The sequence below is a fragment of the Syngnathus floridae genome, chromosome 6, assembly GCF_059516105.1.
Source record: "Syngnathus floridae isolate MCC-2025c chromosome 6, RoL_Sflo_1.0, whole genome shotgun sequence".
In the NCBI taxonomy this organism is placed as follows: Eukaryota; Metazoa; Chordata; class Actinopteri; order Syngnathiformes; family Syngnathidae; genus Syngnathus; species Syngnathus floridae.
Genome location: NC_142418.1, coordinates 9,912,337 through 9,929,652, shown reverse-complemented (window position 1 = coordinate 9,929,652; position 17,316 = coordinate 9,912,337). Strand labels below are relative to the sequence as shown.

At 40.5% G+C, this 17,316-nt stretch overlaps 1 protein-coding gene across 4 annotated transcripts in view; it reads left to right on the top strand.

Annotated features, from left to right (window-relative positions):
- The window catches only part of LOC148396452 (neural-cadherin-like), an 85,648-nt gene extending 70,637 nt beyond the window's left edge, over positions 1–15,011 (top strand). For all 4 annotated transcript variants that reach the window (XM_088379596.1, XM_088379597.1, XM_088379595.1 and 1 more), the window contains 6 exons: positions 115–281; positions 2,429–2,693; positions 3,297–3,480; positions 5,662–5,912; positions 10,095–10,249; positions 13,231–15,011. In XM_088379596.1, the coding sequence (XP_088235722.1) occupies positions 115–281; positions 2,429–2,693; positions 3,297–3,480; positions 5,662–5,912; positions 10,095–10,249; positions 13,231–13,788 (1,580 nt within the window). In that variant the 3' untranslated portion in view covers positions 13,789–15,011. The remainder of the gene's footprint in view (positions 1–114; positions 282–2,428; positions 2,694–3,296; positions 3,481–5,661; positions 5,913–10,094; positions 10,250–13,230) is intronic.
- Positions 15,012–17,316: the final 2,305 nt, after the last annotated feature.

Below are 17,316 nucleotides of genomic sequence, written 5' to 3'. Positions count from 1 at the left end.
CTTGCACTGCAAAATGTCTTTTCAGCAGAAGTGGGCCTCACTGTGAGATTCTCATGCACTTCCCAATGACAGCTAAAATAATTGAACATGCTTTGTGTGTTTCTGATGGACAAGCGGCTCCAGAGTTCTCCTTTGATGGACGCAGCCACGTTCAGTTCCAGCTATTATGGTCCCTGCCTGCAAGACAGATAAGAGTCCAGGCTGGGATTCGAACACGTGCCGCCTTTGGCGTCATCCTCAGTTTGCTCTCTCAGGAACAGAGTGAATACCTCCGTTTAGAAGTGAGTCACAACTGCTTTGTGTTTCTCCACCATGACAGCTCTGATTGTTTTGTCTGTGTCCCGTTAGAATGGTGATTGGGGCCCTAACAGTGATTGCTGTGAATGCTTGTCAGGCTGAGAGTGAGAAATAACAGGGTTCCTGACTGTTGGCAACTGAGAGGGCCACTGATTGACACGCATTTTTTCACACAAATTCTTTTAGTTGGTCTGGTTCGACACATTCACATACATTTTCTCTCTCTGGGTAATGTCTCAGAGAGAAACCATGGGCACTGTAATTGGTGGCCACAGTACACTTGATTGAGGGTCATGTTTCGAGCAGTGCACTTGAAGGTTTTGACACTGCTCACTTCAAGTGATGAGCTCGCATTGCCTGCCGCTCGCGGTCTTTGCCAAACCACCTTTGGAGTGGGCTGCTAAACCTAACCCGCTGCAAGGAGTGGACTACGAACACTACCCAAGAGTTTAAAAGGGAAAATAATGGTTGAAAAAAATACTTGGCAAGCTAGTAATGCAGTATATAAATGCAATATATTTACACTTTCTTCCAAATGACACACTGCTGACAGGACATGAACATTATGAGTTGATTTTTTTTTTTTTCTACTTTTTTTTATAATTAATGGCTTTCATCTCATTTTGTGGCATGTCAAGTACAAACAGCACATGGAGGTAAATGGCTGTCAGCTGGTGGTTGGACTGTCACTTTATATAAAATCACAGGTCAGCTGTATGCAAGGAACCCTTTTCATTGAGGTGGAATTCCATAACTGCCCTGCCTTAAAAAACATTGTGTCTCAGTGCTGTTTAATGTTCTGACTTCACGCCTTGTCCTTCTTTTGCATTTTACGTGACAAAAGGAAAACATGTCCTCCTCTTTCCTGACAGTTGAAGGAAGAAGTGCGCTTCTATAAAAGGTTTTATATGTCTATAGCAGCACACTGAAATGTAGGAGCCATTTAATGGTTTGTAAATGCAAATGAGGCTTTTCGAAAAAGAATGAATGAGAAAAATGAGAATGTGGAACATTTCACTTGATATATCAAGTATAAAGCTCTCTATCTATCGATCGATCGATTACAATATTATATATTAATATATGTATTAATATTTTCTTGGAAAACACTAAATTGTCACCCAGACAATTGCATTGACAATGAAAACTAACATAATTGCACAAGGGTTTTCAAGGGTTTTGTAATCATCAATTAGCCTTCTATCACATTTAGCAAACAGAATGAACCATTAGAACACCGAAGGGATGGTTGCTGGAAATGGGCCTCTATCCACCAATGTAGATATTGCATTAAAAAAGAGATGTTTGTAGATAGAATAGTCATTTACCGCATTAACAATGTATAAAGTGTAATCCTGATTAGTTTAATGTAATCCTCATTGAAAAATATATCAACTATATATTCATTAATTGATCATTTTAATGTGTATTTTTTAACTTGATAACATTTATAACTTATATGTATTTAACTATTTATAATTTAATTAATATGGACTTGTAAGTATGTGTGTTGGTAAGTGTGCGTATGCTTTTGTGTCTCTACTGGGGTATTTGAGAAGTCCTGCTGAGTGAGCAATAGTTAATGCAGGCTGGGCCGAATGTGAATTATCTTGCCCCACTGTTTCCAATTAAGATCCAGACATGTAGGAGCTGTTTGTGGAGCCCCTCATTGGTTGAGTCCATCGGGTTCACTCAGCCTTAACAGTTGAAGATAATTGTTGGCTTTTGTATACCTTCCCTTTGGGATGACTCCTGCTTCTGCCATGCAGCAACCAACTACAAAATTGCAGCAGTCTTTTTTGCCACTGAAAGTTCATTGGAAGGGTCCATCTTTTGCTTTTTAATTACTTGGCCCGACCTGTGCTTCCCTCCATGATACATAAAAACTGCCCTGCATCTTATAATAGTGTCATGGTCAGATTCTGTGTTTGTTAGTCCACACTGTGCAATATGGCAGAAATCACTGGTGAATTTGTGTCATCCGTTTTGACCCACACAGAAATATTGTAACTGATCATATTTTGTTGGAGCAGGTTCAAAGTGTCACAAATCCATCCCAGAATTGCGGTTCTGATTAATATGTAGTAAACCCCGCCCCTAAAAAATGTGCATTTGCGTTTGAATATTCCAGGTTGTTCAGGGATTGCTGGCTGTTTTCTACAATCTTGGCGATGGAGACTACAACTTGACACTGCCGTTCCATCACCTGGATGATGGGGAATGGCATGAGTTGGAGTTGGATCGCTTCGGCCGAGAGTTCACCTTGCGCATAGATGGGGGTGGAGGGCGTCGAGAGATAACGGCCTCTCCTGGGCGGAGTCAGGAGATCATTATTGACCCCTCGGTTGTGATGCTTGGAAACTCTTTCCCCTCCCGACACAACAGAAGCTTCCTTGGTAAGTGGATACTAATAAGAGGTCAAATTTCAGGAAAGTGGTTCTGTGAACTAATTGTTAGCTAAATAAGATTATTTATGGCTAATCAATCATTGATTTAGCAAGTTAATTTGCAGCGATTAACTGGTAACAACACAGTGTACCTGGAGGAGTTGACTATAAATTAAATTGGAGGATTCATTGACTGTTTAATGCTGTTACCACTCCTGATGCCTCCTCACTATACGTATATTAGCTCAGAGTGATCCTTCAGTATTGGGCAGATTCTCCAAAAGTGAGTCAGTGGCATTGCTCTGCATTTAGATGATGTGTTTGGCCTCATTTACTCACACACTGAAGTAAAATGCGCAGTACCGACAATATTGTCCAAAAAAGTACAATGCTGACAGCTTAGCCTCAGGGCTGTTAGTGTGTTTGTGTACAAGGGGGCATTCGAGCCTCTTGGTCTGCAGGTATGTCATTGACTCAACTTTAGTTTGTTTATATTCTTTGTGAATTAGTGGTTACCTCCTCACAAAGGATTAGGCTTGTGTATATAAAAGAGGTTGCTTGTGATACGTTGTCTTATTATTTATTTGTGACACTTGTTCTACTACTTTACAGGCTGCATGCGAGACCTGAGATTTAGTGGTCGATCCATTTCCCTCGACAGAGAGCAGCCTTCAGAGGGTCTTCAGGTGGTCTCATCTCAGGGTGTCTCCCTTGGCTGTTCTTCAGAAGCTTGCAGGAAACATCCCTGCTCACCTCCCTTGGTCTGCATAGACCTCTGGAGGCAACATGAGTGCAGGTACGAAGAATAGCAAACAACCCTTGAAGTTAGCACATGCTGTAGTTTATACTTGTATGGCAAATACACAACCATGTTTGCTAGCAGCGAGACACACACCGCAGCCCGTAATATCGCTAAACAACAGCAATTGGGGAGTTCAGACCTCTGCCATGGTCGAAGTGTGGTTTACTTCATTGTATTATTTATCTGACTGTTTGAGAGCAGAATTATTGAACAAGCAGTGATTTCCATGAAACATGGGGAGGAACCGGATCATGGACAAGAGTGACAGACTACATAGAGGTCTGCTCTCTCTCGCACCAGTACTGCTATGGACAAAATGAAAACTGCTACCAAAATTTTGGAACAGTGCTAGTCTTCTATCTGGCTACTATTCAGGTACCCTTGAGCAAGGCACCAAACCTCAGGTTCAGCATATTTTACACTTTCACTCTTGATCTCTCTTCTTGCATGTGTGTTGTCTGTGCAAATTCTCCACTGCCAGGGTATGAGTTGAATATTCCCGTGATAGAACATGTTGAGTATAATGCATGAAATTAAAGGTGACCCCTTGGTACTTCTGCTTGGAGGTAAATTGACACATTTGAACTTTTGATGCGGCTGTTCAGATCACTCAAAAATAATAAAAACACATATGAGCGTATTTCAAAGAGATACAGACAGTGAAGAAGTTCTGACACACAAGAGTTTATTATGTTGTCTTCCTTAAAAAGAAGCACTAAGCAGCAGTTGTCAGTGTACTGGCAACACGTTTAAAGTCAGCAAAAAGCAGCAAGTGCCTTTACACGGTGTCCGGATGTCCGAATTCTGTGATTACGGCACAGCCTCAGGGCACAAGGCATTGAGAGCAAGCAGAGTGTAGACGAGAGGTGAAAAATATTCAGAGGTTTTGTATGAATATAATGAGGGACAACTGCTGAGAAGCCAATCTTTGCCTTTCTGTTCCTTTCCATCTTTTCCAGACAGTGAACAATCGACGTGCTTTCAAGAGCTAATCTTTGAATGTGAATGAAACTCCAAAAGCATTTAGCGACTTTTTTATCTGACCCTTGCAAAAATAAATTTGTCTCTAATTTATTTATAACAAAGGTAATTGGTCAAATTAGCAGTCAAATTGTAGACCAACTTGCTGCTTATTCTTTCTGAGACCTTCTCTACCTTCCGGTTTGTTTACCTTGTCACTTTTCCCAGAGAAACTTTCAGTCTGTGTGTTTTAGGTCATTATCGGTCTGTATTCAAAAGGGCCATCCTATCAGTTTTGCAACATTTAGCAGACGCTGATACGAGTAGCCCAATACACTTCAGTATTCAGCATGTGCTTTTTTAAGATGTTTTCCATTAGGTTGTAATCTCTTCTTTCTGTTCTTGAGTGTTACCAGGAGTTTGCACCTTGTAGTAAACATTCAGTATTTACATTCATGAAGGCGTCTCTCGATTACTGGCTTTGACAATGATATATCTACCTCTTTAAGAGTGTTCTTGAACTGACCCAATGTTTACTCACCAAGGAGAAAAATATGCAATCATGCACTTTATTTGCTGGTGAGCTAGCAGATTCATTTCTTCTTTTTAAATTGAAGAATTGTTTTTGTATGATTGGTTTGTTTTGCTTTTCGTGCTTAATGATGGCCTACTTCATCATCTTATCTTCTAGAAACATTACATCTTTAAGGTTTTACATTGGAGGTCCTATTGCATGGTTACCAGATGGAAATAAATTCAAATCTTCATCATTATCATCATGTTTATCTCCAAAATTATGACACAACAACACGGCAGACATAAAGTAGGTCATTAAACTCCACTCAACTGCCAGCTTTCTTCAGTCTGGAATATAAAAGACCAGAGAATGCCAGAGGCCTCGCAAATTATTCTTGTGGTGCCCGTCATGATTTATAATATTGACCGATTGAAAGTATGACAATCTCAGAAACAATACTAATAAATTAATTTTGAGGTTTTGCACCATATTACCTTCAAATCAGTGGCAGTTGGTAAATGGGGGACAAAAGGGCGCCGGCCCACGAAGAAGCTGAGTCGCCTTGAGAAAGACAAACAGAAGATAAACAAACAGCTTTAAAACCGCTAGCAAGATGTATGCAAAACTGTACTGACTGAATTAGCAGGTCTGTATGATCGAACTTAAAGTCTTTAATTTTTTACTTCGTTTCTAAACAGGTGCCCTCCAGGTCACATCACTAAGGAGGTCTCTTCGGGTAAAGCCTGCATCTACACACTGTGCGCCAGCCGTCCGTGTCGCTATGGCACTTGCGTGGCTCATTCACCATCACGTTACACCTGCCAATGCAACGAAGGATACCGTGGACGGCACTGCGAGGTGACGCTCGCCATGTTCCACAATGAAGATGGCAATAGCCTGAGCCTGAGCTCCATGTTTGCCATCAGCATCTGTGTGATGGCCTTTCTAGGTAGCTATGTTGACTATGTGCTTTTCTACTTGTGGTGACTCTTCATCTCTTCATTTCATGTCTTATCATTTCATCTTGAAACACGTTTGTTTCCCTTCTTGTCTTAATAATCAATTGGTTTGTCACTTTCTTTGTTAACTTAATGCTGCTATCCAAAATATGTCTTGTTTTAATTTGCCATCCCTATGTGTGCGTGTGTGTCTGTATGTGGTGCATAAAACAGTTTGTTGTATTGTGATGCATCGATTATGAATAATGCAAAAGGGAAAGCAAATATCTGAATTGCAATAGAATAAGCAAGAGTGCATGTCTTCATTTGTGAATGACAGGAAAATGCTAAAAGTATACAGAGAATATCCTTCTTTGTGTGTTTCTTTCTCCTCTCTGCCATGTGCCCTGTCGGTTCCAATGTTACACTCTGGATTCAAAAGTCATTTTCACTCTCAGCCTTACATTTCATCTGTCCATATCATTTTCTAGCCAAGTGTTGCCTCATTCACTTTTCCTGGAATGTTTTTGTCTTACTTCTGTCCTGTCCCATGTATGGGTTACAGGTATTCAGCAAGGCTCAAAATAAGTAGTTTCTCTTAATTAAAGCACATGGGATAGCCGATCTGAGAATCGCAGATTTTTAGGCGTTTCAGAACTAGGGCGTAATAATAATAATAATAATAATAATACCATATATGATAACATTTGTTTTATTTTGACCTTTCCATAAGAAAAAATATCCACCAGCTCACAATGTTTATTAATCCTGTATAATTAAAATGATTTCACTCAATTTGTGAAATCTGATCTACAACTGAAAGAAATTGTGTTGAATTTACTCAATTCTATTTCAACAAATCGTTGATGTAATAAAAGCAGTTCGGATGATGAAGGAATGAATCACAACAAATTGTAGCCTACAGGTACTGAGTAAAAGCCATTGCTTAATCACTTGGTTGAACAGTAAACTCACAATAATTGAAAGTTTCTGCCATGAGTTTAGGAAATGTCTGCAAGAAATTCAATCAATCCTGATGTGGACGGAAAGAAAATGCATACTAGGTGAGAGAAGCTTGCTCCACCAAACAAGATTCACGTTAGCATTGTAGTTCTTGTAGGTTGAGGATTTTTGTAAAGTTCATATACGTACAAGGTAAAAAATTGTAATCATACAAAATCTATAGAGGCCAGAAAGGTAGACCATATTTTTTACGAAAGTGTAGACAGAAAACGGCAGTGATTGAGTTTCTTTTTTTTTTTTTTGTAACACTTAACACTGTACATTATGTTGGCACCATAAAGTGATGTTTACATTGCGAGCACCATAAATTTGGAGAGGCGGGGGAGCTCGCTTTATAATTTACAATGCAATCCAGATGAAACTGTATGATTATTTCAGTAGATATAACATTGAAATAGATAACATAAGTATTTTTCCCCTTTGTTATTTTACTTGGAAATGAGAGCAGATTGTTAATAAAATGTTTAATTCTAATAATACCATCAGCTCTATATTACTATTTTTCTTGTGTTTAATATTGCAAGTTATAGTGTCAGATAAATTCTCCCCTACGAAGGGGCCTGCAATGATACACAGTCCACCAGTGAAAACAATCCAATAAAAGTGAAGCTGGATGGCCTCGTAACTTGTGTAAGATCTTGGAAGGTTTACATTATATAACCAACCACATCCACTGCTGTTGCCTTTTTAAATATGTATGCGCTGATGCCCCAGTAGCACACAGGGCACTTAAAAAGACAAACTAACACTTTTGGTCATGGTTAAGTTAATTCCAGGGGTCTTTTGGGATATGTCTGGTCCTCATAAATGCAGAAAGGCAAACGTGTGTGTGTGTGAGTGCCTTGAATGCTGTTGCTCTTACTAGTCTCTATAGGGCCACCATGTTGTTTATGGGTCTTAGTATCAGAGACAGGCTTATAAAACGCTTGGCCAGCTCGGTACACGGCCCCTGCCTCCATAACAGACTGTTCTCCAGGGCATGTGGCTTGTGTTGGGACTCTTATTGCCGCACTTGAAAGTGTGGAATGTATAAAGCAGACCCCGACATATGATAATCGATTCAAATCATGCTCTACCTGCACACGTTCGCTCCGAAAAAGTGCTGTCCATTTAAATGAGGCTGACACACTGGCAGAGAAGCAGGCAACGTTGACCGGTGCATAATATAAGACAATGAAATAAGGAATGAGCAGTCTTTTGTGACTTATTACATTTCCACACCTTTTAATAAAGCAAGGTGAATAAATATAGTCCCCTAATTGAAGCCATTTTATGTCACGGAACGAATGATCGTCCGGTTGTATCGTATGTAGCTATTTAATGACCTACCTTGTCACCACAGGAAGCGCAGCCGTATATAAGAGCTCACATCCCGTGCACACTCTACTCACTTGGTGCTAAATTAAAGGGGGGATTCCTGCTCTGCCTCAGTGAGCATTAAAAGTTAAAATGATCATCCATTATTAAACTTTACATAAGGCATCACAGATGGACTGGAGTGTGAATTCGGTGCGCGCTATTGACTGAGTCGGGCTCATGTCTGGATAGCCAAGCCTCATTAGTCGGTCGTCAAATCTGCCCATTTGTGAGCGAAGAGTGGGGCAAATTAACTTCCCATATGGGCTATGGAAGTGTCTGTTTTATCCCCTGAAACTAAATGATGTTTTCCCAACTCCTGCACATCTCTCACCTGTCTCGTTTCCTTCCGTTTTCTCATCAATTTTCTTCCGTCCCCCTGTATGTCCTCTGATGTTTCGGGGCGCTCCACTCCTAATTAACCTGAGACTGCAGTTCTCGCCAGCGGGGGTCAAGTGTTTTGATCAAGACGTTGTGGTTGTTTTCACCCACTCATCCATAATGCACAAAGCGGCACAGGCTGTGCTCATGCTTAGAAGGCAACGAGGCAGCAGCATTACAGATGGATGGATGGCTGTGGTGTTTGTGTCCACCCTGAATGATTATTGATCACACCGCACAACTTTTGTACGTCTCACCCTAGAGGGGGGAATGCAGGCAGCTCATGGCAAAAATTGTCCATACTTTACAAGCACCTCTGCATTGCGCATGAAATATACAATATTCTTTTATGATCAGCTCCTTCCAGCAAACCAGGAGCTCAGCTGAAGTCTCAGTGGCACTCATCAGGATTGTGAGATTTTTGGTGATATCTGTGTCCCCACAGACAACTATCGCCCAATCCAGCACAGAGCAGTGAAAGTGAAGTCGCGCTAAATACTGTAGATTTGAATTAGGAAAGGCTTTTCTGCATGTTGTTTTGATTATGTATAACCTCATGGCCACAACACACTGCTGCTGCTGCTGCATTCTTCTCATTTTGAAGTGATGACTGTAGATTGGAACACCAGACTAGAGTGATTACCCCGCGTTTCTCTGACAAGTTCCAATTAATCCGACACCTCGAACTCTGAAAATGGTTCTCATATTGTGTGGGAGATGAAAGAAAATACAAGGGTAGGTAGAGGCCAGAGAGGTGCTAAAAAACAAGAGTACTGTCTTACTTAAAGACTAATGACTTGGTGAGGAAACCGCCAGTGTAACTACAGAGAGAAAAAAAATAGAAAAAAACAAGTGTCAGTGGTAACTAATAAAATATATAGTGAGGAAAGGGACACTGGTTTCGATTAATTGACTTTAAAGGTCACTCCACCATGTTGCATAATTCAGCACACAATTGCTTTGATTGATAAGTATGCTTCAGGACCTTTCCGCGTTGGGCTCTGGCAGGATTCCACGGTGTGCTCTCAGTCGAGCCAGCGAGGCTTTGACGTAGAGCAGGGACGGGTAGAGAATTGGTCAAGAAGCCCCCGGGGGCCTGCTGTCTTTGACAAGACAGGGAACATATCGGTAAAGGGTGCGAGTGCCTGTCTGTGACCTATTAGTGTATCCTACCTGTACAATCTGAATCACTTATAGGTCTTTTTTGACTAATTGTAGCTTGGAAAGTGTCAGATGTGGCCATGTCCTTTCTGCTTCTTAAAAACGGTCATATAGGGTGAGAAATACACACTCTTCATTCAGTTTGCCGCTTTATTCACCACTTTCCACTCATCTTGTGCGTTTCATTTACACCTTGACTTTAGTACTTCTTGGATGTCTCTGGTGGGTGAGGAGTGCAACCCAAAATTAACCTGCTTTGTGGCACCCCTCAGTGCTGATGCTGGGCCTCTTTCTGTACTCCTGCTGGAGGAGACACAAGGGCCTGAAAGATGGCGTGTACCACGTGTCGGCGCACCATGGCGAGTGGGAGGACATCCGAGAGAATGTGCTCAATTACGACGAGGAAGGAGGAGGGGAGCAGGACCAGGTAGCAAACTTTTTAATTACCCATTATTGTTTGAAGTGCATGTATTACAACAGGTTTTCTACATAGGCATACTCAATGGTGAGCAGACAACCAATCAATCAAACCTTATTTGAAGAGCACCTTTGGTGTGAATACACGGAAACGAATCCTGGTGCGGATTAAAGAACTGGACCGAGACCCACTTTTTAAAGTGGGTCTCGGTTCGCTTCTAAACGAACTTTGGTGCGGTTCGCTTCAGGTGTGAACACAAATACTGTAGATCCGTACCAACAACACAAATATGCAGGGCAGGAATGCAGCACGTGGGACTCGCATGTTTTCTTCCATTTCCGGGTCTGTGCTCTGTGTGCCACCCTGGTCATTGCTGTCCAATGGAAGCACAGATATTCACAAACGTGGATGTGTTTACAAAATATACGTACTTCACTTGCAAAATGTACAGTCTGAATAGGAACCGCAGCAAACAAAAAAAATTAAGTCCACCTTTGGCCCAGACCAAACAAGCGGACTAAAGGACTTTTCTAGTCTGAATACGTCCTAACAAAACTCAAAGTGCTTTTCAATTGGTAAAATCCCCACCACCACCACCATCTCACCACACACAAGGACCCAAACACTCACATGCAAACAAATAAAAAGGTTATGAGAGGAGTAGATCAGAGGTTGGGTACAGAGCTCATGAGGAATGCAACACCTTGTCATGCTTCCTAAATAAGTCAGCAGGCGCATGGTCCACCAACACATTAATTATGTCTATTGCATTGTGAATAAAGATGATGGTGTTCTCATTTGGAAACAAACAAAGAGATGCCTCCATTTTCCCAACTGGGAAACAAAGTTTTATGCGTGACTTTAGTTTAAATTTTGCATTGCTAAGTCTGTCGCTAAGCAGAATAGCAGCAAGTAGCCAACATAAAGAGGAAGTCAACACAATAATTTTCTTTTTCAGTTGTCCAGACATTATGGCCCCATTACTATTCAAACATGGCACTGCTGTGTACACTACAAGCTATTTCATTTATTTGGCCGAGTAACATTGTAATTATGGTGTTGGCCACTTTTCATGACTTTAATTTCCATGGATTGCTTTTGCTTATGTCCATGATGTTAATGACAACAAGAAAATCTGGTCTTGTCTTCAACTGTGCAAATGCTTTGTATTAAATTCATCCAAAAACTATGAATCCAGCATATCCAGAAGAGAAGTCGCATTTTTTTGGATATGTTCATTCTGACTTGTCCACTAGCTGATGGCAAAATCTGCATACCTGCATTGTCAGCTCTGACTCAGACCTGTTGAATGGCAGCATGTCTGATTTCCATTCCAAGCTCCACTCCATTGGGAGCAGCCTCGCTGCCTTTGATTTACAGAACGCCGCCGGGCAAAATTATGCTGCCGTCTTCAACAAGAGTGGAAGTGAAACAGAGTTGACGGCCTCACACAAATAGTGGCGCTTGACTTACAGCAGTGTCTTAGGTGGATAAAGAAAATAAATTTGATTTGCGGACCCATTCATATGCATTAATACATATTAGAAATGGAATTATCTCACAAGCAGGGACTGGTCGGGTCTGTGGTCCCAGTAATGATTCCTGAAATAAAATCTGCTTATTCTATTCTAGTTTTATAGACCGTTAATGTAAATTTGGCCGAAAGTGAATATAGTTATATGCTTGCAGGCAATGACTCACCAAGCAGCAGTAGGAGGTGGACACATACTGACTGATGTCTGTCTTATTCAGTTTTCATTCCGGATTTTGACATCAGTGATGACATTTGGCTGACAGTTTGGCTTTTTTTTTTTCCTTGTTTGTTTGTTTGTTTGTTTGTTTGTTTGTTTGTTTGTTTGTTTGTTTGTTTGTTTACTGTAACATGTCTTAAACTGCATTCTGCTTTTGCCTACTATACAATATTTTTATCATGTGTACCTATTCTGAATGAATAATAATAATAATTATAATAATAATAATAATACTACATTTTATAATAAGGTATCCACATGCTTATAGAGTTATTATTCCACAGGATGCTGCTGTCAATTGCCACACAGTGATGCATGTGTAAATCCCTGTGAACTGTTTTACCGTTTTGTTTTGAAATATGTTTGGAACATTATTTTTGATGAATATGGGGTTAATTAATGGAATTATTCAATTCATCTTTGTTGCCATTCAATTGCTTGATGCTGGATTTACATATGATTGACCACCCTCCAGCCATACGACACGTTCATCTGTGTGCAGCTAACTGACAGGTCTCGCTGCAAGAGAGATTAAGTAGACCTGCAAAAGAAGGAGGAGGAATTAAGTAACACTCAAGTCACTTAAGATAACACACTTGTGAATGTGAACATGTGAGGTGTGAGTACTATACACAGTCAATAAAGGCCACATGGAGCTTGAATAGAGATTTCAAACAGAAAAGAGAAATCTTTTATAATGGCATGAAGAAGGTGGCATAAATATATGGAAGCTTTAGATTTGTATTTGAGTGTTGATGGATCTTTTATATCTTTCAATTAGTGTTGAAGCCTTACATTATGATGGTCTGACCTCTGAAGTGTTGTTTTGGTTACAGTGTTCGAATGTTTGGCAAACAATCAAATTTATCCCCGAGCACGATCTTTCAGTTTAAGATTGCAGGGAAAAGCCGACTATCAACTCCCTACGAGACTGGCGTGGAAGTCAGTTAGCTGAAATTGAGCCATACAAAAGGCTGCTAATTCCACTATTTTAGTGGTGCCGGTAATAGCTGTTTCCACTCTTAGCAATCAGATAATTAATTAATGGTCTAATCAATGGTGCTGTTGTTGTCAGTGTCTCCCCCATCCAGCTGGATCTTCATCTCTGTGTCAAGAGCAGCTTCATTTGCTTGCACATCAATGAGCAGAACTGTCATGTGCCACTATAAGTTCCTATTATTGTTTAAGTTCCTCAAAAGATTACTACTGCATTAAATTATTTTGCTGCTCTTCTTTCAGAACGCTTTCAACATGATGGAGCTGCAGCGTTCCCTCCATCCAAGCCCAGCACAGTCGCTCCGCTGCAGCTATCCGCAAGGCATCATCTCCCGGCCCGAGAATAAGCCCCCCCATGAGGACAGCGGGAAGGGGCTGTCAAACGGGAACGGCAGCGCCATCATAGCTCTGCGTCTGGCCGTACCCCCTTCAGAGACCGAGACCCTGTCGTCCCCTCTGACACTCCGTCGCTCCAAGAAGCCCCTCTCCTTCTCCAGCCAGGACTTGGCCCGCTACCTGTGTGAGGTCATCAGGGACATGGAGCACCCGGAGGATCTCGGCATCAGAACCACACCACGTCGTCCATCTGGGAAGCAACGCGGCCTGGCAGCGGTGCGCTCCCTCAGTGCATCTCAGGGTTCAGATATCAGGAATCAGGGGCCTCACAGCAGCAGGATGGAGAAGTTCAGAACCTTCAGAGCTGTGGTCAGTGACCTTCGAGGAGACTCCAAGTCGTCAGAGAACCAGAGAGACAAAGTGAAGGAGAGCAGAGGGCAGCTGGATTGCGGAAAGAGTGGATGAATGACGGGGCAATGAAAAGAAGGTGAAGACATTCTGAGGTCGCTGAAGCTGCGTGCTGCCGAAGGTCTGAGTCAAGTCTGCTATCAATGTCCTGGATTGCTGAAACTTTGAGCCCGTGATGTTCTTGGATATCAAATGAATGATCTCATGTGATGTATTGTTTACCAAGCATTGCACTGTATAGTAAAGCCTCTACTGTAAGCACTTTTGGAAGCTCCTTGTGTCAAAAGTACACTCAACAAAAACATTAGCGCAATCTTTGTGATTTTATTCAAGGCTTACATCTCTGTCTCTTGGTTGGTTCCTAAATTTCTCAAACCTATAATCAGATGCACTATGGTAATACAAAAGTAGTTGATTTGCATTGGGAGACTACAGATGATGTTGCCTCAAGAAGGTCATTATTGCATAAAATGTGCAATACTGTTTAAGGAAACTGCTTTATTCAAGTCAAAGCTTGACGTTTAAAATCGGCAGAGCGCCTGTCAGCACAGTGACCAGAACAGCCAAGTGTCGCGCTGTGTTGCCCTGCATGATGCAAATGGTGGTCATCGCAGCCATTGACAGGTTGTCTGCCTCCTGAAAATGTTCTGTTTGAAGCTTTAGTTCAGGACAGAAGCAATTTACTGACACCATAGACCAGTCCAGGGTGCTAATCTTGACACATCTACCAGCTAAATATAATACTATCCTTGATGAAGGGTTTGAGAGATCTGGGTTCGAATGGCTTGTTGAGCATGTTCTCCGGGTATTCTGGCTTCCATTCATATTTGAAAATCCTGCATGTTAGCTTGATTGAACACTCGAAATTGCTCATAGGTGTCAATGTAACGAACGATATGAATGGTTGTTTGTCTTTATGTGCCCTGTGATTGACTGATAACCAGTCCAGGGTGTTCAGCTGCCTTTTCCGTTCACCCTCGGTCAGCTGGGATAGGAAACTCACGCAAAACCATAAAGAGGACAACCATTCTCAAAAATAGAAGGATGGATAGCTTGAATCTGTCTCGGCAAGTCAAAACCAAAGTGTTGATGATTTTGTTGAGTGTATTTGTCTTCAAAGTTGTTTGCGTAAAAGTCTGCAAGTGAAGTGGCAAATTTACCATCATACGTATACTTAGTTTCATGATTAGTGACTCATGAAGACATTTATGTGATAGCAAATTATTTTCTTCATTCGCTTTATCAATGTCCTTTTAAATAAACGAACAGCTTTGATACTATTTGGAGTTTGATCCACACGAATTTACACAACTCCGGATTTCTTCTGATTTGAACAAGAAGCGCAAAATGCTTACCAGACAAAAAGAACAAGACACTGCATCTCATCATCTGCATAGTATGAATAATCCGCTCTAGTTAATCTGTCTGCCTTCATTACTGGGAGTGACTGAGGACGGCATCAGCACAAATAATACAGTGTATATGGTTTACCGGCTACAATACCTTTGAATTTAAAAATGAAAAAAAGTAAAGATTTCAGGATGAATTATTTAAAGCCAGTGTAACCTTGTGGCCTAAATTCAGGCGATGCTTGGAAGTCCCAGTGGACCTACCGAACCTTTAATTTGCCAGCATTCGATCTGAGCAGTAGTGACATTAAACTTCAGAGAGACAGAGTTTATGCATGCCTCTTTGTAGATACCCTCATGTGAACAATGCTTCATACGGCCAGATAGAAGAAGCTAAGAGGATGGTTTGATGGCCTGCTCCCTGAAAGATTTAAGTAGCTTACATTTATACATTTTAGGATTAATGGATCTACTATGCATAAGTAATATCAGATTAGACATGATGGAACAGTACATCTGCTTCCTATTACTATTATTAAGACGAATGTTAGTTTTACTATTGCTATGGTATTTTTTAGTTTATACTGCCCCCTGTTGACAAAGATTTGTAACCACACTAAACAGGCGCTACAGAAGAGATATAAGTGGAATACAGATGCTTGATCTCTGATCACATGAAACAAAAATAATTATAAACTCAACTCAACAAATTAGTGCATGATTTGTTTATTGAAATGAAAACATAACAAATTTTTAATGCAGCTGTAATTGTTGACCTCCATAATGCGCGAATGAATCGAGGGCTTTAGGGGGCACTGTAAGTCAACAGAAGGGAAAACCGCAAATTGTAAAAATAAGATAGTTTAATGAAAAATTAAATATTATTATTATTATTATTAATAATAATAATAATAATAATAATAATAATAATAATAATAATAATGATAATAATAATAATAATAATTTATTTTATTTTATTCTATTTTAATTTGTTTGTTTATTTGACAGGGACAGTGTACCTCAATGAACATTTCTGTAGCTGCACCAGAATTAGCCAATGGGCTGGTTTTCATATGAAGTCCCTGAAGCAGGGTGTGTGAATTGTCTTGCCCAAGGACACAACGACACTGAACCTCACCCTTCGGTTTCTGAACGACCCGCTTGACTGAGGAGACATGGCCGCCACACATAATAATAATAATAATAATAATAATAATAATAATCATCATCATCATTCAATACGAATTTTACATATGATTTTGATTCGTTTTATTAGGATTAGTATTATCAAAAGTCTCTCCATTAGGTTCACTGAACAATTAATTTAAGTGTAGATAATCATAATAGGTGAAAAAAATAACAATAGAAAAACTCGCGGTTGAAGACTATATAGTGGAGAGATGAAACAATTTACGAATGGTTCCGATTTCATTTTTATGTTCCCTATAAAAAATTATATAAATAGAGCTTGTGTGTTTGGAATCAGCTTAAACAAATATTTTCCTGTTTCAAATTTTGGCATGAGTACATTTTTGCCATAGTGTTTTGCAAAAGCAACTACTATTAAAAGTAAAACTTATAAAAAGGGGGGGAGGGCAAACCCTTGACAAGTACCACATCAGACAATTTGGTTTATCATGGGTATTCCTGTTGATGGTTATACAATATTCATATAAGAAAGTGCCAAAGAAAGTACACAAAAAAACAAACACAATGACAAAAGACAGTCGTGAACCATGAGAGAGTGATGAAAATTATATTGATGCTGTTTTGTCCCGCCAATAATCTGGTTGAACTTTGTTATTTTTAGCTGCATCTTTCTCTAATTTTAGGTCGAAACAGTTAAATGTTTCTTACATGGGGTTAAGCCATGAGACCTCAAAGGTGCAATAGCTTGACACTGGAGAGGTAATGCAAGATACTACTGCGACACCCTGCCTTGACCCTTGATATTTACACTTTGGGAACATGCATTAAATCTGGAAAATCTACAAACTCGTACCTTGGAAAGCAACAATAAAATGTGATATTTATCCACCAATAGGTTGGATGATACATGACAAGATGCATTTATGATCAAGTGCTTCAGGTGGGGGTGATGTGGGGAGGTTATGATGGTGGCCGTGAGTGAGGAGGTGGAGCAGCATGTTTGATGTGACAGCTGGATATTGTAAGAATGAGGCCTGACACAGCTACACGGCCTTCTCAGCCTGGGCCAGACTTGTCAGTCAAGTCC